Source organism: Anolis sagrei, chromosome 5 (genome assembly GCF_037176765.1).
Source record: "Anolis sagrei isolate rAnoSag1 chromosome 5, rAnoSag1.mat, whole genome shotgun sequence".
Classification (NCBI taxonomy): domain Eukaryota; kingdom Metazoa; phylum Chordata; class Lepidosauria; order Squamata; family Dactyloidae; genus Anolis; species Anolis sagrei.
This window is the reverse complement of record NC_090025.1, coordinates 4,333,114-4,356,801: the sequence shown is the minus strand read 5'-3', so window position 1 is coordinate 4,356,801 and position 23,688 is coordinate 4,333,114. Positions and strand designations below refer to the sequence as shown.

Here is a 23,688-nt window from a genome sequence, read left to right as displayed (position 1 = left end):
CGTCTAGACTTAATGTCAGGGGAAACCTTTACCTTTCAGTTAACTGAATGTATTCAAATCTCTACATACAAAAAGATTATTATGAAGGAGCAAAATTCCCTCTAGGAATTTGGTCATGGTTGCTGTTACATGCAAAGTAACCTTTGATGTGCATCCTGCTGTGAGAACAGAGAAGTCTTTCATTCTCACTCTTGTAAAACATACTGCAATACAAAGCAAAATAGTTTTCAATGTAGTCGTGTCAGTCTCTTGCAGCATAAAAAGGGGGAAGAAATTGAGAGAGGGAGAGACTGAACTTAGAACACACTTTAGATTAAAGCAACCAATGCATTTTTAAATGCCTAGGTGGAGGTTAACAAACCAATAAGGATACAAGAAGACCATTGCCATTGTGTTGTTGTAGGTTTTTTTGGGCTATATGGCCATGTTCTTGAGGTATTCCCTCCTAATGTTTCGCCTACATCTGTGGCAAGCATCCTCAGAGGTAGTTCCAACAGACCTCACTACCTCTGAGGATGCTTGCCATAGATGCAGGCGAAACGCCAGGAGAGAATGCGTCTAGAACAGTGTTTCTCAACCTGGGGGTCGCGAGGGGGTGTCAGAGGGGTCGCCAAAGACCATCAGAAAACACAGTATTTTCTGATGGTCATGGGGATTCCATGTGGGAAGTTTGAGCCAATTCTATCATTGGAGGAGTTCAGAATGTTCTTTGATTGTAATGAACTATAAATCCCAGAAACTACAACTCCCAAAAGTCAAGGTCTATTTTCCCCAGGCTCCACCTGTGTTCACATTTGCACATATTGAGTATTTGTGCCAAGTTTGGTCCAGATCCACCATTCCGTGAGTCCACAGTGCTCTCTGGATATAGGTGAACTACAGCTCCCAAACTCAAGGTCAATACCCACCAAACTTTTCCAGTGTTTTCCGTTGGTCATGGGAGTTCTGTGTGGCAAATTAGGTTCAAATCCATCGCTGGTGGAGTTCAGAATGCTCTTTGATTATAGGTGAACTATAAATCCCGCAACTACAACTCCCAAAACTACAAAATCAATCCTCCCCAAACCCCACTAGCATTTACATGTAGGTGCGTATTTGTGCTCAGTTTGGTCCAGTGAATGAAAATACATCTGGAATATCTGATATTTACATTATGATTTATAACAGTAGTAAAATGACTGTTATGAAGTAGCAACAAAAACAATGTGATGGTCGGAGGTCACCACAACATGAGGGACTGTATTCAGGGGTCACGGCATTAGGAAGGCTTTTAAGAGAGTGTATTATGTTTGGGTTGTTGTACGTTTTTTCGGGCTATATGGCCATGTTCTAGAGGCATTCTCTCCTGGCGTTTCGCCTGCATCTATGGCAAGCAAACTCAGAGGTTGTGAGGTCTATTGGAACTAGGAAAAAGTCATTCCACAGATATATAAACACTTTTTCCTAGTTCCAACAGACCTCACTACCTCGGAGGATGCTTGCCATAGATGTAGGCGAAACATCAGGAGAGAATGCCTCTAGAACATGGCCATATAGCCCGAAAAAACCTACAACAACCCAGTGATTCTGGCCATGAAAGCCTTCGGCAATACATAGACCATTGCCATGTTTTCTGGGGTAAAGAAAAAGATAGCAACCTCACAACTTCTGAGGATGCTTGCCACAGATGCAGGCGAAACGTCAGGAGAGAATGCTTCTAGAAAATGGCCATACAGCTCGAAATATCTACAACCACCCTAACAAGTATTAGACTCAAATCCTTGAGGCAAGGAAAAACGAACACACAAACACAACCCATTGAAAAACCAGGTCTACCAACTTACTAACCATGTCTCCGCCTTGTGTTTTTCTGCATTATCCACAGCAAACTGGGACCAGTAAGGCAAGGGCAGCCGCGGTTCCTGCCACCCAAGACCCAGCCCTGCAACCCTGGAAGGGCTGCCTCTCCAGCTGAGCTCTCTCTCTACCAAGCGCTGGCCTTGCCCATCAGGCCAAAGCACAGAACTGCCCAGTGACAGCCAGGCACAAGAGGAAGCCTCTAAAGGATCTCCCAATTTGGTTCAGTTTGTCCAATGGCAGAAAGGAACACCCCAGTCTCAGCAGACGCTCGGCACTCCGCCAGCAACACGCCACTGCTCTGGTAGCCAGCAACACATGATGATGATGATGTCAGACAAAGGAGCGGCACTGAGGCACCAAGCCCGATTCTCCCTTTATGAGTTACAGGACATGCCTACTATGTGGCCGCTCAGAGGAAAATAATCAGATGGGTCTGTTTGGGAAAGAAAACGTCACGGAAGGCAGCACAGGCCGCATTCCCCTTGCGCTCTGGACAAGGGCATGCTGTTCTGCTACAGATCTGCACCATCCATGGGTCCTTTCCAGCCACTGCTAAGGATTCCCAGGAAAGGATTCACCCACGTACTCCTCACCACATCATCCAAAACCAGGAGGGCTGGTAGCCCCTCACCTACAACCCATCCAGCTCTCCTGAAAAGCAAGACTCCAGACTTGGTTGGTAGCTATGAATGCAGTTTTTTTTGTATTGTCGAAGGCTTTCATGGCTGGAATCACTAGGTTCCTGTAGGTTTTTTCGGGCTATAGGGCCATGTTCTAGAGGCATTTCTCCTGACGTTTCGCCTGCATCTATGGCAAGCATCCTCAGAGGTAGTGAGGTCTGTTGGAAATGGGTTTATATATCTGTTGAATGACTGGGGTGGGGCAAAGAGCTCTCACACCTAGCTTCAGCAGAGAGCTCTTTGCCCCACACCAGTCATTCCACAGATATATAAACCCATTTCCTATTTCCAACAGACCTCACTACCTCTGAGGATGCTTGCCATAGATGCAGGCGAAACGTCAGGAGAAATGCCTCTAGAACATGGCCATATAGCCCGAACAAACCTACAAGAACCTAGCAGTTGTTTTTCCTTTCTATAAATGTTCTCCGTAAGCTTAGAAAAAAGCAAGTTGTCTGATGGAGGACACTTTGTAGAAATGTCTGATCTACTGTAAGTAGGAGCCCCCAGTGGTGCAGTGGGTTAAACCCCTGTGCTGGCAGGACTGAAGAATGACAGGTCACAGGTTCGAATCTGGGGAGAGGCAGATGAGCTCCCTCTACCAGCTCCAGCTCCTCATGCGGGGACATGAGAGAAGCCTCCCACAAGGATGATAAAAACATCAAATCATTCAGGCGTCCCCTGGGCAACGTCCTTGCAGACGGCCAATTCTCTCACACCAGAAGCGACTTGCAGTTTCTCAAGTCTCTCCTGACACGACAAAAAAAAATCTACTGTGTTTGAGCAAATTTTACACACCTGAAAAATTCCTCCTAATGTTTAGATAAATTTCTTTTCCTGCCGTTTGAACCCATAGCTGCTTTGTGCCCTAGTCCCTGTAGTAGTAAACAAACTTACCCATTCCTCATCAATGGGACATCCTTTCAAATGTTTAAACATGGCTATTATGCCCCCCTCTTGACCTTCTCCAAGATAAACATCCCCAACTCCCCCACCTGCCCCTCAGAGGGATTCTTGACTTTTCAGACTTTTGGTTGCCCTTCTCTGGATGCCTTCTAGCATGTGCATAGCCTCTTGGTGCCAAGAATTGGACATAGGATTATTCCAGGTGGGACTAGGATTCCCTAGATCTGGACATTATATCATATTCATGAGGCCAAGAAGCCCATGTTTCGTAGGGAATGCAAAATAAGTGCTTAGTAGGGAATGCAAAAGAAGTGTTTCATAGCAAATGCAACAGATGTGTTTCATAGGGAATGGAAAATACATATTTTGTAGGGAATGCAAAATAAGTGTTTCATATAGAATGCAAAATAAGTGCTTAGTAGCGAACGCAACATAAGTATTTCATAGAAAACAGAAACGTTTCCTTGGGAATGTACAAGAAGTGGTATTGATGTATTGTCGAAGGCTTTCATGGCTGGAATCACTGGGTTGTTGTAGGTTTTTTCAGGCTATATGGCCATGGTCTAGAGGCATTCTCTCCTGACGTTTCGCCTGCATCTATGGCAAGTATCTCTCTCTCTCTCTCTCTCTGGCTCTCCCTCCACCATTTCCTATTCTTTTCTATGGCACACAGCAAACAGAGGAATTGATTAGCAACAGACATCCCAGTGTTCCTTTCTCTCTCCACTGGTGTGGAATGTTCATAACCATCACCACCACCACCACCCCTGCCCACTGCCTCTTCCTTCACTCTTTTCTATTCTTATCTATGGCACACAGCAAACAAAGGAATTGATTAGCAACAGACATCCCAGTGTTCCTTTCTCTCTCCACTGGTGTGGAATTTGCATTAACCCCCCCCACCTCTCCCTTCACCCTTTCCTTTCCTGCTCTTTTCTATGGCACACAGCAAACAGAGGAATTGATCAGCAACAGACATCCCAGTGTTCCTTTCTCTCTCCACTGGTGTGGAATTTTCATTAACCCCCCCCCCACTACCTCTCCCTTCATCCTTTCCTGCTCTTTTCTATGGCACACAGCAAACAGGAACTGATTAGCAACAGACATCCCAGTGTTCCTTTCCCTTTCCACTGGTGTGGAATTTTCAGTGGGGAGGGGTCATGAACATTCCACACCAGTGGAGAGAGAAAGGAACACTGGGATGTCTGTTACTGATCAATTCCTCTGTTTGCTCAATTCCTTTCCTGCTCTTTTCTATGGCACACAGCAAACAGAGGAATTGATCAACAACAGACATCCCAGTGTTCCTTTCTCTCTCCACTGTTGAGAGAAATAAATAAATAAACAAACCTGGGTTTCACAGGGCAGTGTAGCAGGGGCCTAAGCTGCACCTCATAAACTTGAATGGGAGCCACTTCTATGTAAATAGGGCCATGTTTACCTTGATGGACAATGCACAGGATTGGAGTGTGGCCATTTCCAGCCATTAACAGGAATCCACAGCCACAAAAACACATTTCTTTTCCTCAAACTCAATTGAAAATGGGATGCTTACTCACTTTGCAGGCTCTGCAGGGCCCAGAGGGAGAGGAGGCCTTGTTTTGGCCCAAACCCTTCCTTCCTCTCCCTCCTTCTTCTTCTTCTTCCTCTTCTCTCTCTTTCAACCGCCTTCCCCGCCCTGTCAGGAAAGCCCCAGCCAAAAAGGGCTGCCTCTTTTCAACGCCTGTCCCTATCCCACACTCAACGCAGGCACTACGAAAGACAGCCCGCTCAGAATAGGACCCCTTTCCTGCGCAGGCGCTGTAAGCAAGACCCTTATCCTTTGCTAAGGTCTGCGCAGGCGCTGTTAAGCTTATGAAGCCACGACAAGAAAGAGGCGGGGCCTCTCACATCCGGGTAACGGAGAGGATGGGAGCAAAAGGCGGAAGGGGAGTAGAAAGGGGCGGGGCTAAAGTAAAAACTGCGCAGGCGCTGTAAAGCTTATGAAGCCACGCAAAGGAAAGAGGCGGGGCCTCTCACATCCGGGTACCGGAGAGTATATATGAGCAAACGCGGAAGTGGATTGAAAAGGGGCGGGGCTAAAGTAAAACTCATCACAGACAACGGAGATAGGGAACCGGAAGTTGGCTCGCTTCCGGTTAGGAAGAGACCTGCTGCCAAGAAGGTGCTTTCCCGCTTCTTTCTCCGCCTGAAAAGCACGGATTGCCTCCAGCTCCGGGTAAGATGTGGAATCCACACTGGGGACTGAATGGATGCGGTTAGAAAGTGATTTAAGTGCCTTGGCTCCATGCTGTGGGATCCTGGAAGTGCTGGTTCGGCCTTCTTTGACTGAGAAGGCCTAAAGGCCTGGTCAACGCCCAGTAGAAGCTGGAGGGCCATCTGTCAGGAGTTCCTTGAATGCGATTTTCCTGCTTCTTGGCAGAATGGGGTTGGACTGGATGGCCCACCATGTCTCTTCCAACTCTAGGATTCTATCATTCTATTATTATTATTTTATGTTTAGCAGTGGAACTCTCTGCCCCAGAGTGTGATGAAGTTTCCTTCTATGGAGGCTTTTAAGCAGAGGCTGGGTGGCCATCTGTCAAGGTTGCTTTGAGTACGATTTTCCAACTCTCATTCTATTATTATTATTTTATGTTCAGCAGTGGAACTCTCTGCCCCGGAGTGTGGTGGAGGCTCCTTCTTTGGAGGCTTTTAAGCAGAGGCTGGGTGGCCGTCAGGGGTGCCTTGAATGCGATTTTCTTGCTTCTTGGCAGAATGGGGTTGGACTGGTTGGCCCACCAGGTCTCTTCCAACTCTAGGATTCTATCATTCTATTATTATTATTATTATTATTATTATTAGCTATACCCGCCACTCTTTGCTGTGGCCAACCTTCCCTCTTTCTCTCCTTTCCCTCCTTCCTTCACTCCCAGAATGGGACTGGATGGCTGACAAGGTCTTTTCCAACTCTAGGATTCTATCATTCCATTATTATTATTATTATTATTATTATGTTCAGCAGTGGAACTCTCTGCCCCAGCGTGTGTGGTGGAGGCTCCTTCTTTGGAGGCTTTTAAACAGAGGCTGGGTGGCCATCTGTCAGGGGTGCTTTGAGTACGATTTTCCTGCTTCTTGGCAGAATGGGACTGGATGGCCCACGAGGTCTCTTCCAACTCTAGGAGTCTATCATTCTATTATTATTATTTTACGTTCAGCAGTGGAACTCTTTGCCCCAGAGTGTGTGGTGGAGGCTCCTTCTTAAGCAGAGGCTGGATGGCCATCTCTCAGGGGTGCTTTGAATACGGTTTTCCTCCTCCTTGGCAGAATGGGACTGGATGACCCACGAGGTCTCTTCCAACTCTAGGATTCTATCATTCTATTATTATTATTATTATTATTATTATTATTATTATGTTCAGCAGTGGAACTCTCTGCCACATAATGTGTGGTGGAGGCTCCTCCTTTGGAGGGTTTTAAGCAGAGGCTGGATGGCCAATTGTCAGGAGTGCTTTGAATACGATTTTCCTGCTTCTTGTCAGAATGGGACTGGATGTCCCACGAGGTCTCTTTTAACTCTAGGATTCTATCATTCTTTCATTCCATTATTATTATTATTATTATCTTCAGTAGTGGAACTCTCTGTCACGGAGTGTGGTGGAGGCTCATTCTTTAGAGGCTTTTAAGCAGAGGCTGGATGGCCATCTGTCGAGTATGATTTTCTTGCTTCCTGGTGGAAAGGGGTTGGACTGGATGGCTCACGAGGTCTCTTCCAACTCTGTGACTCTATACATTAACAACCCAACCAATCCCAAAGCAAACCAACAATAAACAACTCATTATAACAGAAGAGCTAAAATTACACAGATAATTGAACAGTAAAATTATATCTAACCATATAAGCATGAACCTCGATTTACAAAGATTTAAAATTAACTGTAATGTCAATAATCTCCCCGGCGCCGGCCAACCCGCCAGGTCCAGAGTGCAATGATAATATCCAGTCAGGGGCATAGTAGCTGACTGTCATTCTCTAGTTCTCCTCCTTTTCACATGCGAGAGAGCACAAGTGGGTTTTGAATTGTTTTGAAGGAGAGGAGGGAAGGGGCCATTTTTATCTCTTTAGGGAGGATGCTCCAGAGACGGGGGGCCATCACGGAGAAGTCCCTCTCTCACGTTCCCACCAGCCATACTTGAGACGGAGGTGGGAACGAGAGCAGGGCCTCCTCCGCTAACCACAGTATCTGAGTTCATTTGTAAGAGGGGATGCGGTTTGTCAAATAGCCTGGACCCAAACCATTTAGGGATTTATAGGTAATGATCAGCATTTTGTATCTAGCCTAGAAGCAGACCGACAGCCAGTGAAGCTGACACAACATGTCAGTGTTGTAGATAGCCACTCGTGTATTTTGTATATATATGTGCGTGTGTTAAATTCTCACAGTATATACAATATTATGTGACAACACTGAACCATAACATCAAATCTTGCTTTTACCTCATCCACCCCCTTTCCCCTCCCCATTATAGATTTAATTATTTATTTATTTGCAGTATTTATATTCCACCCTTCTCACCCCGCAAGGGACTCAGGGCGGATTACACATACATGGCAAACATTCAATGCCATAGACACACAACACATATAGACAGACAGTCAAAGGCTATTTAACATTCCAACTTCTGGTTGCCAGGGGAGTTGTCGCTTTCATTGTCCATCTGCGACACTGATGAAGTACTTCCACATTCCCCGCATCCTTTGCTGGAGTGCTTTTTGATGGAGTCTTTTTATGGCCTCTTAAATTAGTTAATTAGCCTCCCCACACATAGGTGGTACCTAAATGTCCTACTTGACAGATGCAACTCTCTTTTGGGTTGCAAAGGTCGACAACAAGCTACACAAATTGGCCGGAAGCTCACTCCAACCCGGGCTGGCTTTGAACTCAGTAGTGATCTTAATGTAGCTGACTCCCAGCCAGCTGCGCCACAGTCCTGGTGTTTACAAAGTACTTACCTGTCAAACTTCTAGTGCATTTTCACAATATAAACAATAGTATATTACAGGAATAAATCAGAATCTTGCTTTTATCGCACCCACCTTCCTTCCTCTCCCTAACACAGACGTTTACAAACTGCTTCCTTGTCAATCACCTAATGCTGCTAGTGTATTACATGCAAAAGTTATATTACACTGTATGTCCTCCTAACATTTGGGCTCGTAGAGCAGCCTTTGTCAGCCCTCTGGCTGCCAGGCATTTTGTATAGCAGTTCCCATCCAGTGCTCCCTCTTGGTGGGAGCTGTAATCCTGGCATGAGACAAGCATCAGGCGAAGAAAGGCTGCCTTGGGTTGCAGGTGCAGGTTATGATCTATAAAACCCTAAACGGTTCGGGCCCCGCCTATAATTGCGATCGCATCTAGAATCATAGAATCAAAGAGTTAGAAGAGACCTCCTGGGCCATCCAGTCCAACCCCATTCTGCCAAGAAGCAGGAATATTGCATTCAAATCACCCCTGACAGATGGCCATCCAACCTGTTTAAAAGCTTCCAAGAAGGAGCCTCCACCACACTCTGGGGCAGAGAGTTCCACTGCTGAATGGCTCTCACAGTCAGGAAGTTCTTCCTCATGTTCAGATGGCATCTCCTTTCTTGTAGTTTGAAGCCATTGTTCCGCGTCCTAGTCTCCAGGGAAGCAGAAAGGAAGCTTGCTCCCTCCTCCCTGTGGCTTCCTCTCACATATTTATCCATGGCTATCATATCTCCTCTCAGCCTTCTCTTCTTCAGGCTAAACATGCCCAGTTCCCTAAGCCGCTCCTCATAGGGCTTGTTCTCCAGACCCTTGATCATTTTAGTCGCCCTCCTCTGGACACATTCCAGCTTGTCAATATCTCTCTTGAATTGTGGTGCCCAGAATTGGACACAATATTCCAGGTAAAGTGGTCTAACCAAAGCGGAATAGAGGGGTCGCATTCTTTATCTTTGCATTTTGTTTTTCCTGCCAAAGTGGAGTATCTCCGTCTATGAACCAGCGTGAACTCTTAAGATCATCCAAGGAGGCCCTCCTTTCGTTCCTGCCACCATCCCAAGTAGGGATGAGAGAGGGGGCCTTCTCAGTGGTAGCCCGCCGCCTCTGGAACGTCCTCCCCAGGGAAATTAGACAGGCCCCATCCCTCCCCTCCTTTCATAAGAGCTTGACCTGGTGGTTTCAACAAGCCTTTGAGAATGACTAGTCCTAGCTCAACCCTAGACATTGTTGAATACGGCCTTATTCTTCCTACCAATTACCCAGGCTGTTTCCTCTAATAGGACCCAGAAATGAACAGCCATAGACCCCTACCTACTCTTGTTGTTGCCTGCTATAGCACTCTTAATTCCCAGGGCCCCTAGAAACTGTGAGCTTGCACTAATTTTGGCCTGGCCTTTTAAATTGCCTTGAACAGACAGGGTTACTTTTAATATATACTAGCCGTCCCCTGCCACACGTTGCTGTGGCCCACATGGGGGTTCTGTGTGGGAGGTTTGGCCCAATTCTATCGTTGGTGGGGTTCAGAATGCTCCGTGATTGTAGATGAACTATAAATCCCAGCAACTACAACTCCCAAACGACAAAATTAATTCTTTTTGAGTGAAGGACATACATTGGGTTGTTAGGTGTCTTGTGTCCAAATTTGGTGTCAATTTGTCCAGTAGTTTTTGAGTTCTGTTAATCCCACAAACGAACATTACATTTTTATTTATATAGATGTGTTATTGTGACAATTTTTTATGCTTATATTGTTTTGTTAATCTTACGGTTATGTTATTTACTCTGTATGTATTGATGATGTTACTTGGAAACCACTCTGAGTCCCCTCGGAGAGATAGAGCGGTATATAAATAAAGTTTTGTTGTTGTTCTTTATATGCAAGTCAGCAGTAGGAGAAAAGAGCTCCCATTTGATGTTAGTACAATGAGTAGCTTCTCCATAAACAAAACTTGCTGCATTCTTCGCACCAACCCTCTTGTTTTCCCTTCCTGCTTCTCTCTGTCACAGCATCACCACAATTCTCGTCATGCCCAGGAAGAAAATCCACCGGTCGCTCCAGAGGCTCTGCCTGGAGAACATCGCTGCGAACATGCAGTGCGTCTGGGCCAAGGATTACACAGACAAGTACCTGGATGAATACCAGTTCCGCTACATCCAGGGGCCCTTCAGCGAGCTGGGTGAGCAACAGGCAGGCAGGGGAGGGGGGCAGGGGAGGGCAGTGCCAAAGGCCATTTGGCCAAAGGGAACATGTATCCCTCTGGGGATGTGACTCGGGGTGTACTGTGATGGCACGCCGGGAACTGAAAGAAAACTATACGCGTCTGGCTATTTTCCCAGTTACCATCGGTATACTCTATATCAGTGATTCTCAACCTAGGGGTCGGGACCCCTGGGGGGGGTCACAAGGAGGTGTTGGAGGTGTCGCCAAAGACCATCAGAAAACACAGTACTTTCTGTTGGTCATGGGGGTTCTATGTGGGACGTTTGTCCCAGTTCTATCATTGTTGGGGTTCAGAGTGCTCTTTGGTTGTAGGTGAACTTTAAATCCCATCAACTACCCAAATCTCAAGGTCTATTTTCCCCAAACTCCACCACTGTTCACATTTGGGCATATTGAGTATCCATGCCAAGTTTGGTCCAGATCATCCATTGTTTGAGTCCACAGTGCTCTCTAGATGTAGGTGAACTACAACTCCCATGATCAAGGTCAATGCCCACCTAACCCTTGCAGTATTTTCTGTTGGTCAGTTCTGTTGGGAGTTCTGTGTGCTAACTTTGGTTCAATTCTACAGTGGGTGGAGTTCAGAGTGCTCTTTGATTGTAGGTGAACTATAAATCCCAGCAACTACAACTCCCAAATGACAAAATCAATCCCCCCGCAACACCACCAGTATTCAAATTTGGGTGAATCGGGTATTTGTGCCAAATTTGGTCCAGTGAATGAAAATACATCCTGCATATCAGATATTTACATTATGATTCATAAAGTAGCAAAATTTATGAAGTAGCAACAAAAATAATGCTATGGTTGGGGGTCAACACAACATGAGGAACTGTATTAAGGGGTCGCGGCAATAGGAAGGTTGAGAACCACTGCCCTATATGTACTTTAATTCTTTAAAATAAGACTCTGGAGACGAGATTAAATTAAACCAATTAAGTTTCCTGAAACAGAGAGAATTTCTGTCAGAGCTCAATAAAGGTGAATCAAAACAAAGGATTACAAAGGCACAGTTTGATTATTAAAATGATACAGGATTAGAATGGTGGAGTACAAATATACGGTATAAACTCTGAGTTAGTATAGATATCGGGAGACTATGAGGTATAATGGTAGTATGTGCTCTGAGGTAAAGGACAAGGCTGTAGTCCAGTGATGGGCAACCTTTTCAGCTTGGTGTGTCAAAATTCACCAAAAAAGCGAGCATAATTCAGGTGGAGTGCCACTTTGAGAAACAAAAAACCCCGTAATTTTGTGATAGTTATAGTTTAAATAACAAAAAATGCATATTTGTAATATATAACCGTATTTAATAACCCAAAAACTAATTATTTAACTTACCTGCTTAGTGTTGCAACCCAGAGCAGGAAACGAGACCATAAGATAACAATCCACCACACTTGACTGTGGGAAAAAACAATCCCTTTTTATTGATGAAAAATGGTTACAAAATAGAGGAAAATGCAAAGTCAAAAAGCCACAGTAAAATTCAGCAGTCAGGAATATCCATGAACATCCAAAAGCAACACTGTAAGAACCTGGAACCTGTTAGCAAACCACTAACTGTACTTGGAGCACTAGAAGCCTCTTGGGATGTAGGCCACGGGAAACGGAAATCTGCCAAGGTAATGCCTCAGTCTAAACGATGCCTGATCTAACGAGACAACCAGTCGAGAGGCACTTAAAACTGAAGAAACTATTTCATGACACGCCTCCAGGCTTTGAAGCCTGTGCGTCCTTTTCCCTTAATCTGCTTGACCTTCGCAGACTCTGCGATTCACTCCTGTTTTTCCAAATCTGTCCTTTTCTATCCTCATTAAGGAAGCCAAGTGTTAACTCCTCTGAAGAGCTATCACCACTTGGGTCTGCAACTGTTTCGTGACACGCCTCCAGGCTTTGAAGCCTGTGTTTCCTTCTCCCTTAATCTGCTTGACCTTTGCAGACTCTGCGATTCACTCCTGTTTTTCCAAATCTGTCCTTTTCTATCCTCATTAAGGAAGCCAAGTGTTAACTCCTCTGAAGAGCTATCACCACTTGGCTCTGCAACTGTTTTGTGACACACCTCCAGGCTTTGAAGCCTGTGCCTCCCTTTCCCTTAATCTGCTTGACCTTCGCAGACTCTGCGATTCACTCCTGTTTTTCCAAATCTGTCCTTTTCTATCCTCATCAAGGAAGCCAGGTGTTAACTCCTCTGGAGAGCTATCACCGCTTGGCTCTGAAACAGTTTCACTTTCCAAGCCACTGACCTCAGAATCAACATTTTCGTTACCATCAGGGAAAATACATGTTCAGTAGCATCAGGAAATACAATCAGAGAATCGGGTTCAGGTTCAGCAGTCAGAGAATCAGGTTCAGGTTCACACGCAGGCTGAACCCCAACACTTAGTGACTTCTTCGTTCATCCTTCAGTCAGTTTCTTTTGTTGGTCTTGATATTATTTAACTTGTGTGGGTTGCCGTAAACTAAGATAAGTGAGTGGGAGGGGAAATTCTTTAAGCTGCTTATTAGTGACTTTTTTTGTTGCTGAATTTCATGGACTAAATCTTCAATTGAAGGTTGGCATTTTGTACACTTCAAGCCCAAGCAAGTGCTACTAACATCATCTGTCAATCTGTTTCTTTTGATGGTTTTGGTATTATTTAACACTAAGAGTAAGGTCTCACAAAAGTATATGGCCGCGTGTCATCAAAAATGGTTACATGTGTCAGTGCTGACATGCGTGTCATAGGTTCACCATCATGGCTGTAGTCTGTGAGGTAAGTACTTTCTATGATGGTAAACACAGGCTATGATATCTGAGGAAAGTACCATCAAGAGTGTTAAGATCGTCTGCAAGTAGTCAGAAGCAAATATGTGTCCCGTGGGCCCTGAGTTAACCTCTGGGTTTCTTCTCTCTTTCCACCCGCCTGCCTTCAGCTGGCTCCCTGGTCCAAGAGCTGATCCAGTTGCTGGGAAAACGCGTGACCCGCGCCATGCTGCACCTCCTCCTGGTGCCCCACCTGACAGAGCTGCGCTTGGCCCCCTGCCCAAAGCTGGTCAGCAACACCATCACCCAGATGGTGACCGTGCGCTGCAAGGTGAGCGGGGAGTGGAAGTGGCCGGAGCGATGGGGGGTGATCCTGCCTCCCATCTTGTGCATTATCATCTGGGTATTAGAACCAGGTTTGCATCTGCCTGGCGCTTGAGGGCACAAGGGAAAACACCTGGATCTCTTTCAAAAGCACTTTGTTCACTTGCTCTCTTCCCTGACCCCTCCAAGTGGACCTGGGTGGGTCTGTGGGATGGCCACATTGGGGGGCATGTAGTCTCCACAAAGCAGTGGCTCCTCCACTCCTTCCTTCTGTCACATCAACTACTTTATCATCAGGTTTCCTTCTTTTTACCTTATCAAGGGCTATAAAAATCTTATGCATTATCCCCCCCCCCCGCCCCCAGTCAAGATATGGCCACAGTCTGAGGACGTCACGATTCTAGCAGCCATGCCAGCAGCACAAAAATTGGTTTAAGGGACGAAATGGATTTTTCACCTGCCACTTTTGGACTCTTGCTTGCTGAGGTGTTCCTACGAGTATCTCTGTAGATCTTAGGAAGCTGTTGTCAGTGTATGTTGATGTATGTTATGTGTTTAAATGTAATTTCATGCAGTAGAAATAGGGTTGCCAGATGATTGTATTACTAGGATGTATGTTTATATTAGAGGCTGTGAGAAAGTAACCCTGAGACACTCTCTGTGTGGAACTGTGAGAAAATTATGGAGTGTCTGATATCTGCCAACCAGCTGCAAGTTTGTTTACATCTTCAACTTCCTTTGTCCGGCGTACTGTGTACTTCATGTCTGCTCGCTTACTGTAATGGTTGTGTTTTGGAACTGCTCTAAGTAAAATTGAACCTGCTTTGTAACCAGATGTCTCCAGAGTCCATGTTTTCTTCCAAGCTTGTGCAAAACTTCTGCTGACGCTAATGGCTGTTTCTTGATTTAAGGCATTGGCATGCTGGCTGCTATATGAACAGAGGATGGGCCAAAGATCTCAATACCTTGGTCCTGCTACTTCCCGGCAAATGTCTGGTGGTGTGATATTAGCTAAACAGTAAAATTTCTCCAGCGGTGTGAGGCATAGACATCCTGTGATAATGCAGCATATCTCATTAAAAGCCACATCCACTGTTTTAGCGTGGTGAGATGTGTTCCACACCAGGCATGCATACTCAGCAGCAGAGTGGCAAAGCGCAGGGGCAGATGTCTTCACTGTGTCTGGTTGTGATCCCCAGGTTGTGCCAGTCAGCTTTCGTATGATATTGTTTCCAGCGCCCACTTTTTGCTTGTTATTCAGGCAGTACTTCTTATAGGTCACAGCACGGTCCAGGGTAACTCCTAAGTATTTGGGTGCGCTGCAATGCTCTAGTGGGATTCCTTCCAAGGTCATTTATTTGTTTGTTTGTTTGTTTACTTTGTAAAGCTGGCATAATGAGATTGATCTATAGTTTTTTGGGACATTACAGTCTTTGCCTGGCTTCTAGATGGCGATGACTCTTGCTTTCCTCCAGATTTTGGGGATCTGACAGGATGCAGTGCAGTTGTTCACCAGCTCCAGCAGCCAGAACCTTGCTTTTGGGCCAAAGTTCTTGATTTGTTCTATCCGTAGATCATCCAGGCCAGCTGATTTCCCATTTTTACATGTATTGAGAGCCATGTCCAATTCAGTAGATGTAAAAGGTTCATGAAGGTTGTTGTTCTATTATCTGGTTGTCTGACTATTGGTTTCCTTCCTGCTTTGCTGGCAAGGTTGGGCTTCCCATTCTTCACTATCAGATCTTTCTTTATGTTGGCATGGGTATTAGTTTGTGAGGGATCATTGCTCAGTCAAAATAAATAATAATAATAACAATAATAATAATATCCACCACCATCTCCGCAAAGGGGACTCGGGACGGCTAACATGAGGCCAAGCCTAAAAATACATTACCGCAAAATAAAATACAGAATGCAGACAACAAAAAATTACATCAGAATAAAATACATGCAGTAGCAAAATAAAATAATTAGAGCAAAATCAATACATTATAAAATCAAGCAAAATGGGCAGGGCAAATGGACAAGGTAAAATGATAAAACCCTGGATGAGATAGGAAAGAAAATATATAATTGAGGGGAGCCCAAAAAGAGCAAACAATGGCTATAAATGTTGCTGGGGGACTCCTGCTCAGCCCCACAGCCATTGTCCTGTGGTGTCCTGCAGGGCTCAGTATTGACCCCCATGTTGTTTAACATCTACATGAAGCCGCTGGGTGAGATCATCCGGCGTTTTGGAGTTCAATGACATCTGTACGCAGATGACGTCCAACTCTATCACTCATTTCCACCACATGCGAAGGAGGCTGTCCAAGTCCTGAACCGATGCCTGGCCGCTCTGACGGTCTGGATGAGGGTGAGCATATTGAAGTTGAATCCAGACAAGGCAGAGGTCCTCCTGGTCAGTTGCAAGGCCAAACAGGGCATAGGGTCACAACCTGTGCTGGACGGGGTCACACTCCCCTTGAAGGCACAGGTTCACAGCTTGTGGTCCTCCTGGATTCATCACTCAGCCTGGAATCCCAGGTTGCAGCGGTGACCAGGGGAGCGTTTGCACAGTGAAAACTTGTGTGCCAGCTGCGCCCACACCTTGGGAAGTCAGACTTGGCCACGGTGGTCCACGCTCTCGTTACATCTAGGATAGACTACTGCAATGCACTCTACGGGGGGTTGCCCTTGAAGACTGCTCGGAAGCTTCAACTAGTCCAACGAGAGGCAGCCAGGTTAATAACTGGGGCGGCATACAGGGAGCATACAACTCCCATGTTGCGCCAGCTCCACTGGCTGCCAGTTTGCTACCGGGCACAATTCAACGTGCTGGCTTTGGCCTATAAAGCTCTAAACGGCCCCAGCCTACCTGTCCGAACGCATCTCCCCCTATGAACCATCATGGAGATTAAGATCCTCCAAGGAACTGGACCAAACTAAAAGGCACCAAATTGGCAGAGTGGACCCTGGCACATACTAAGGAGACCCTAAACAACTTCAAAAAGGCACCAAATGGGCACCTTACCCCCTGGCACACACTAAGGAGACCCTAAACAACTTCAAAAAGGCACCAAAATGGACACCTTACCCCCTGGCACACACTAAGGAGACCCTAAACAACTTCAAAAAGGCACCAAAATGGGCACCTTACCCCCTGGCACACACTAAGGAAACCCTAAACAACTTCAAAAAGGCACCAAAATGGGCACCTTACCCCCTGGCACACACTAAGGAGACCCTAAACAACTTCAAAAAGGCACCAAAATGGACACCTTACCCCCTGGCACACACTAAGGAGACCCTAAACAACTTCAAAAAGGCACCAAAATGGGCACCTTACCCCCTGGCACACACTAAGGAAACCCTAAACAACTTCAAAAAGGCACCAAAATGGGCACCTTACCCCCTGGCACACACTAAGGAGACCCTAAACAACTTCAACAAGGCACCAAATGGGCACCTTAGACCCTAGAACATACTACTGAGATCTAAACAACGTCTAAAAGATACCAAATGGGCAGAGTGCACCCTGGCACATACTAAGGAGACCCTAAATAACTTCAAAAAGGCACCAAATGGGCACCTTAGTCACAGGCGCGATTGGTGGGGACGAGAGACAGGGTCTTCTCGGTGATTGCTCCCCGGCTCTGAAACTCCCTTCCTGGTGAGACCAGGTCGGCCCCCTCCCTCCTGTCCTTTAGAAGGATGGTCAAAACTTAGATGTGGGACCAAGCTTTCGGGACAGGGCAGGAAAGCAGCGATAGGAAAGATTTGATGCGGATGGCTAGGACGGTTTTAAATGGTGTATTTTAATATTTTGATAAATGTTTTTTAATGTTTATGTGTACTGTATGTGAATTTGTGTCCTGGCATTGAATGTTTGCCGTGTATATGCTGTGCTCCGCCCTGAATCTCCTTCGGGGTGAGAAGAGTGGAATATAAATGTTTTTAATAAATAAATAATAAATGGCTATAATTACCCTTTCTCTCTCTCTAACTCACTCCCCTCTCCTCCCTTCCATCTTTTCTACCCCAATTTCCTCGGGCCAGAATTTGACTTCGCTGGATCTTGACGGCTGCAGCCGGGTTCCCACAGATGCACTGGTTGACCTCGTTGAAGGCTTGCCAGGTCTCACCAGGCTGATCCTTTCAGGGACCCAGTGCAACACTCAGGTGCTGTCTGCCGTGGGCTCCACCTGCCGGAGGCTTCGCGAGCTGAACGTCTCAGAGTGCAAGAAACTCTCTCCGGCCTCCCTCTTCCACCTGGTCTATGACCCCACAGCCAGTGCCTTCTGCTGCTCAACCTTGCAGAATCTGAATGTTGATGGTATGCAGAGCAGCCCGCGCTGTGATGACCTGCCCTGGGCCTTGGCCTACATGCTCCTGGCTCTGCCCAATCTGATCGTCTTGCAGAGCGAGACTACCACAGATGCAGTGTGCCTCATCCATGACCGAAACTTCCGTGGTGCTCAGGTTCCCGCTGGTTTTCCCTCCATGCCAGAACTGGTGAAGCGCTGGGATTCTCTGCACCCAAGCGGGCCCCGCTCCCAGCTCAAGCTGCCTCTGAAAGAGATCCTGGACGTGCCGGAGTCCAGCTTGTCCATCATCCTTGCTGTGTGCCCACACATGGCGAATGCCACAGTGGTTCTGGAGGAGCACTCTTGCCTGGCCCGGCGGTTGCTGCCCTGGGGCTCTCTTACCAGCCTCAGCCTGGAGTGCTGGCTCCGGCGGCTGGAGGAGTTGCTTCCTGTCACGGCGCGCCTGGGGACCCAGCTGGAGACCCTCTCTCTGGAGGGCTTCTCCTTTGACGACGAAGTGTCCCTCCATGTCCTCTTGAGCCACTGCCCAAACCTCAAGTCGTTCTTCGCTTCCCTTGACCACTTGGTGAAAGGCAGCCCCAGTGAGGAGGCCTTGGCCCAAGTCGCTAGCCTGCCCCCCTTAGCCTTCCCTCAACTTGAGGAGTTCCACCTCACCTTTTCCGACTTGTTGGATTCCAAGGATCCCCCAGAGACCCTGGGCTTGGCGGCGAGCCTGGTCTCCCTGCTGAAGGGCTCCCCTCGCCTGGAGTACGTGATGCTGTTCGGCCTGCCCTTCTCCCTGGACGGGGTCTTTGAGGAGGTGCTGGGGGCCCCCGGCACCACCGCAGCCCTCCTTCACCTCATTGACCTTTCAATGGTCGAGTGCAAAGTCTCGAGCGGCACCATCCACCGGATCCTTTCCCTGGAGAACCCTCTCCGCTCTCTTGTTTTGGACCGCTGCCCAGACATCTACCGGAAGGACTACGAAGCGCTGCTCCGGCGGGTCAGCAGGGAAGACCTGGAGCTGCGCATCACGTGGAAGTGAGGAACCCCCCACCCCAGACTCAAACCCAAACTGTGCCTTGCCCCGAATTTGACAACACAGCGCAAGCGTGACCTCTATGACACTAGCCCCAAAGGAGGAGAAGGTGCGGCCTTGAAAGGGCAAGGAAGAAGGAGCAGGGAGGGGTTGGAGAAAGGTTAACCACTGAGCTTCCTTTCCTCCTGTATGTTTTGCCCACGTTGGCAGTGCCATTGCTGTAAACCAGAACACCAGGTCAGAACTGCAAGCCAGTTTTATTGAGCTGGGCCTGGCTGCGTTCCCACGTGTCTTTTGACCCTTCTGCACCACATCCCTGCCTTGGGACCACATTGTTGGTGGCCAGTGGATGCTGTAGGTCAGCGGTTCTCAACCTGGGGTTCCCAGATGTTTTTGGCCTACAACTCCCAGAAATCCCATCCAGTTTACCAGCTGTTAGGATTTCTGGGAGTTGAAGGCTAAAAATGTTGCGGAATACGTTACCCGGAAATTCATTCGAGTGCTTTAGGAGAAGGAAGAGGATGGAGACAGCATGTCCGATTTCCAGGCTTTTTTATTTCTATCTCTGCAGAGTAGGGTGTACAGCGAGCAAAGGGCTGTCACAGCTTGAGGTCTCAATCTCTTCAGTATTTAATATCATAAAATCAGCTGATGTCTGACATTTACACAGTACAATAATTGACAGGTGTTTCCATGTATATGTAGAGTTGCCAAGAACATCTTTATCGGGTCTTGGCAGACACTTTGTGGGGACCCCAGGTTGAGAAGCACTGCTATAGATGATCTCTAAAGGAGGAACGCATCCCAGTCCTTGAGCTGGGATGCGTTCCCAGTCCTTGAGCAGGGAGCAAAATGCAGGCATCACCTCCCTCTGGGGTCCCCAGATGTTTTTGGCCTACAACTCCCAGAAATCCCATCCAGATTACCAGCTGTTAGGATTTCTGGGAGTTGAAGGCAAAAAACATCTGGGGATCCCAGGTTGAGAACCACTGCTCTATAAGAATTCCACTCCCCAGGAAATATTTCGCTTCCCAATTTCTGCATGCACTTCAAATCTCAGTAGAGCCTCAGAGCAAAGGGGTAGTCAAGCGAGTAGGCTCGGCAACTGCCAATATCAGGCATCTTCAAACTGCAGTCATCCAGCTGTTTGGGTCTTCAACTCCCAGAATTGCTGACAGTTGAAAAAGCTCGTTAGGGCTTCTGGGAGTTGGAGGGCCACAGTTTGAGGGTGCCTGCTGTAAATGGAATTGTTCTAGGTGAGAACGGGTATCATGTGTCTCACTCTCTGCAGTGTTAGAAATGTGGGGACTGAAGGAAAGTTTCATGTTGTGAGATAGTTTGTATTTGGGGAGCAATGCTCCTGCTGCTACCCTCCTGGTTTAAACCTGGGTGCTTCAGCTCGGCTCCAGGGTGGATAATGGGCTCCCCAATGCATGCTCCCCAAAACAACTTGGGGAAACAGATGTGACCGATGGGGATTGCAGCTAGGAGAACCATGCCAGCAGGTTGCGGAAAGGGAGCCTTATTAACACACACACACCCTTTCTCAGCCTTGAACTGCAGAACGAAAGGGGAAATCAAAACATACGTGTAAATCAAGCACCGCCCGTAGAAACATAAACATAACATAAGACACTACACTTAAATTTATATGTTCATATTTTTGTAAACATCTTTTTATGCATTTTTGAATAAAGCTTGTTTGGATCAGCCTTGTGTCGGTGTTTGGCTTGACTTGTCGAAGGGTTTGCCCAAGCAACAAAGGGAGAAATATGTCAGGATAAAACGTCTGTGGGTTGCAAACTGTAAAACTCTCATACTCCAGAGCAGAATCATCTCTGACTTTATACACCACACCAGCTGGGTAAAATCAGCAAGCAGTTTGTTCAAGATTATAAGAAGCCCAAAGCAATAAAAAGTCAGTGAACTGTTGTGACTCTATGGCTGGATGGCTCTTTGTCAGGAGGACTTTAATTACGTTTTCTTGCCATGATGAAGGGAGTTGGATTAGATGGCCTTAAGTATTTTCTGTTCGTCATGGGGGTTCTGTGTGGGAAGTTTGCCCCAATTCTGTCGTTCATGGGCTTCAGAATTCTCTTTGATTGTAGGTGAACAGTGAATCCCAGTGACTACAACTCCCAAATGTCAAGGTCTATTTCCCCCAAACTCCACCTGTGTTCATATTTGGGCATATTGAGTGCTTGTGCCAAGTTTGGTCCAGATCCATGAGTCACAACAGTAGCTCAGCCAGCCGAGGATGTTGATGAGGGGTCTGGGGGTGCAGGGACAGCAGCTGAGGATGTTGATGAGGGGTCTGGGGGTGCAGAGCCTGTTCAGACAGAGGGGATGTTGGAACAGGAAGGCAATTCCCCAGTTGGCAGAACGGAGGACTCTGTGTGAAAACAAAACTGTTTTGCAGAATGACAAGCTGGAAGAAAGATTAGATAGAGAGGCAAGATTGCTTATTTGTGGGGAAAAGTCTAGGTGCTAGTCAGGCAATGGGAAAAAGTGGCTGAAGAGCCAAAGGAATACTTTCATGCTGTTGTAATTCAGCGTGTGCCTCATGTATCTACTAGTGCTAGTAGGAGGAAACGAGGCTTGGAAGAGGAAGACGCTCAGCAACAGCTGAAGCGCATTAGGGACATTTTCCTTGAGACTACTGATGAGGAGGATTTTCAGGGGTTTACTCGTGAGGAGATGGAAACGGAGGATTACCGTGGTGTAAATCGAGTAGCACGCAGTTCTGATAGCGATGAGGAATCTATTTCCAAGCGTCTTAAAGACATAGCGGATTGCTATGAATCTGACAGTGATGATGAAGAGTTGGACTGGACCAGGGTCCAGGAGGTTTTGGATGTGATTAATGCTCCAACCTCCAGCGATGAGTTCCAAGGGTTCGCAGACCCATGGGTTTCGGATACTGCTTCTCAGGATGCAGCCCGGAGTGCAGACTGGCAGCAATGGAGGGAACGTGATTCACCTGTGGAAATGGATGCACCTGAAGGCGAATCTAGCAATTCTGATGAGATTTAAGGAGTAGCCTTGGAGCAGTCTTGTTGCAGAGTTCAAAGTGTCGTGTACCAGTGTATCCTGCTCTTAACTCTTGCCTTGAGTCTTTGCATCCAGAACCGTGTCTCCGTGATCGTGCTGACTAACTTGCCTGGCTTGGAACCGTGAGTCTTGTCTCCTGTCCTGACCCTGGAACGTCTTGACTACTCTTCGCTTCTGCCTGACTCCTACTTGGACTTCGGACCGCTCCTCATGCTGCTTTTTGTATTAAGACTTTTGAACTGACTGTAATTTGTTTCTGACTTCAAGCTATTTTGCCTGCCTTACTCCTGTTTTCCTTTTTGCAGCACAGACTGCCTGGGCTGCTGTTTGTTTACATTCCTGCCAGCCGCAGACTCTTTTGTTTACAAGCTCTGCTGATAAGAGCCTTTTGACTTGTTAATTTGCCATTAAACACCTTATGTTAACCCTTAAGCTGCTGTTTTGCCTCGTTGGTCCGCCTGGGTCTTGACACATGCATTGCTTTGAGTTCCCCCAGGGATGAGAAAGGTGGTATATAAATACTGTAAATAAATAAATAAATGATGTCTGTATTAAGGGGGAAAACTGCTTTCGGTTTTTCAGATCAAACAACTTTGCAGTTAGAGCTTTGGTTCTCGCTTCAAGTCAAGTTTTGCTGTAAGTCTTGGGGATTTTACCATGAACTCAAGCTAAAGTGTTGTTCTTTGATTCTTGGATCACTTAAGTGGATGTTTTCTTCCTCATCTTTGGATTATTCAAGCTCATGAGTTTACCCTGCTCCTTGGATTTATATTCATGTTTTAACCTTTGCATTGGAGTTTTGTCTCTGGTCTTGTGAGACTCTTTTTATCCTACCTATTTGGATATTTTTTCACTCTTTTACTGTGTGTGTTTACTTCTACATTGAGGTCATGAAGAGTCGGAAACTACTGAATGAATGAACAACAACAACTATGTGTGTTTACTTCTACGTTGGGCTTCCTGGTGAGTCAGTTCTTGTGGGTTTTTTCGGGCTATATGGCCATGTTCTAGAGGCATTTCTCCTGATGTTTCTCCTGCATCTATGGCAAGCATCCTCCTGACCTCACCTCTGAGGATGCTTGCCATAGATGCAGGCGAAACGTCAGGAGAAATGCCTCTAGAACATGGCCATATAGCCCGAAAAAACCCACAAGAACTGAGTGATTCCAGCCATGAAAGCCTTCCTGGTGAGTGTTTGAGCAAGGTGTACCCCAGCTGAGGTGCAACACTCTCCTCGTTAACTTCTACACCTGGGAGCTCGAAATCAACTTCATTCCTAGATAACTGATCAGAGAACTGCGGTGCAAAGCCTTTCCCAAGCTTGAGACCTTGGGAATCCTCTTGCAGCTACTCTGGCCTCTCATCCCCAGACCTTGGCCCGGAAACAGAATCAACATCCCCATTCCCATCATGCACATCAACATGATCATCAGACACAATCACAGGCTGACATACAACACTGACATAGAAATGCTGCCTTTTCAATAAGCAGTCTCTGCTCTTGCTGGGCTAGCCACCAAAGAGGGAGTATGATGCAAAGCCACTCGTGGCAAGAAACCCCTTGATAGATCTGCCTTTAAGGTCGCTGTAA

The 23,688-nt window shown here is 46.7% G+C and overlaps 2 protein-coding genes across 5 annotated transcripts in view; one reads left to right on the top strand and one right to left on the bottom strand.

Moving 5' to 3' along the window:
* Positions 1-5,068, bottom strand: part of DCTN1 (dynactin subunit 1) — a 110,348-nt gene extending 105,280 nt beyond the window's left edge. The window contains exon 1 of one of the 3 annotated variants that reach the window (XM_060779482.2): positions 4,981-5,068. Coding sequence is in view for 1 of the 3 variants with exons in the window: in XM_060779479.2 (XP_060635462.2) it covers positions 1,828-1,830 (3 nt within the window). In the remaining 2 variants the exon portion in view is untranslated. Of the gene's footprint in view, positions 1-1,827; positions 1,923-4,980 lie in introns of those variants that run through there. The other 2 variants (XM_060779481.2, XM_060779479.2) reach the window with 2 other exon arrangements.
* Positions 2,223-20,756, top strand: LOC132777125 (uncharacterized). 2 transcript variants are annotated; one of them, XM_060779484.2, is made up of 4 exons: positions 2,223-2,514; positions 10,438-10,607; positions 13,568-13,728; positions 17,760-20,756. In XM_060779484.2, the coding sequence occupies exons 2-4, from the start codon at positions 10,457-10,459 to the stop codon at positions 19,050-19,052; spliced, it is 1,605 nt and encodes a 534-aa protein (XP_060635467.2). In that variant the 5' UTR covers positions 2,223-2,514; positions 10,438-10,456; the 3' UTR covers positions 19,053-20,756. The 2 variants fall into 2 exon arrangements, with proteins under 2 accessions (XP_060635467.2, XP_060635468.2); XM_060779485.2 differs by lacking the exon at positions 2,223-2,514 and adding an exon at positions 5,491-5,643.
* The last annotated feature ends 2,932 nt before the right edge of the window (positions 20,757-23,688 follow it).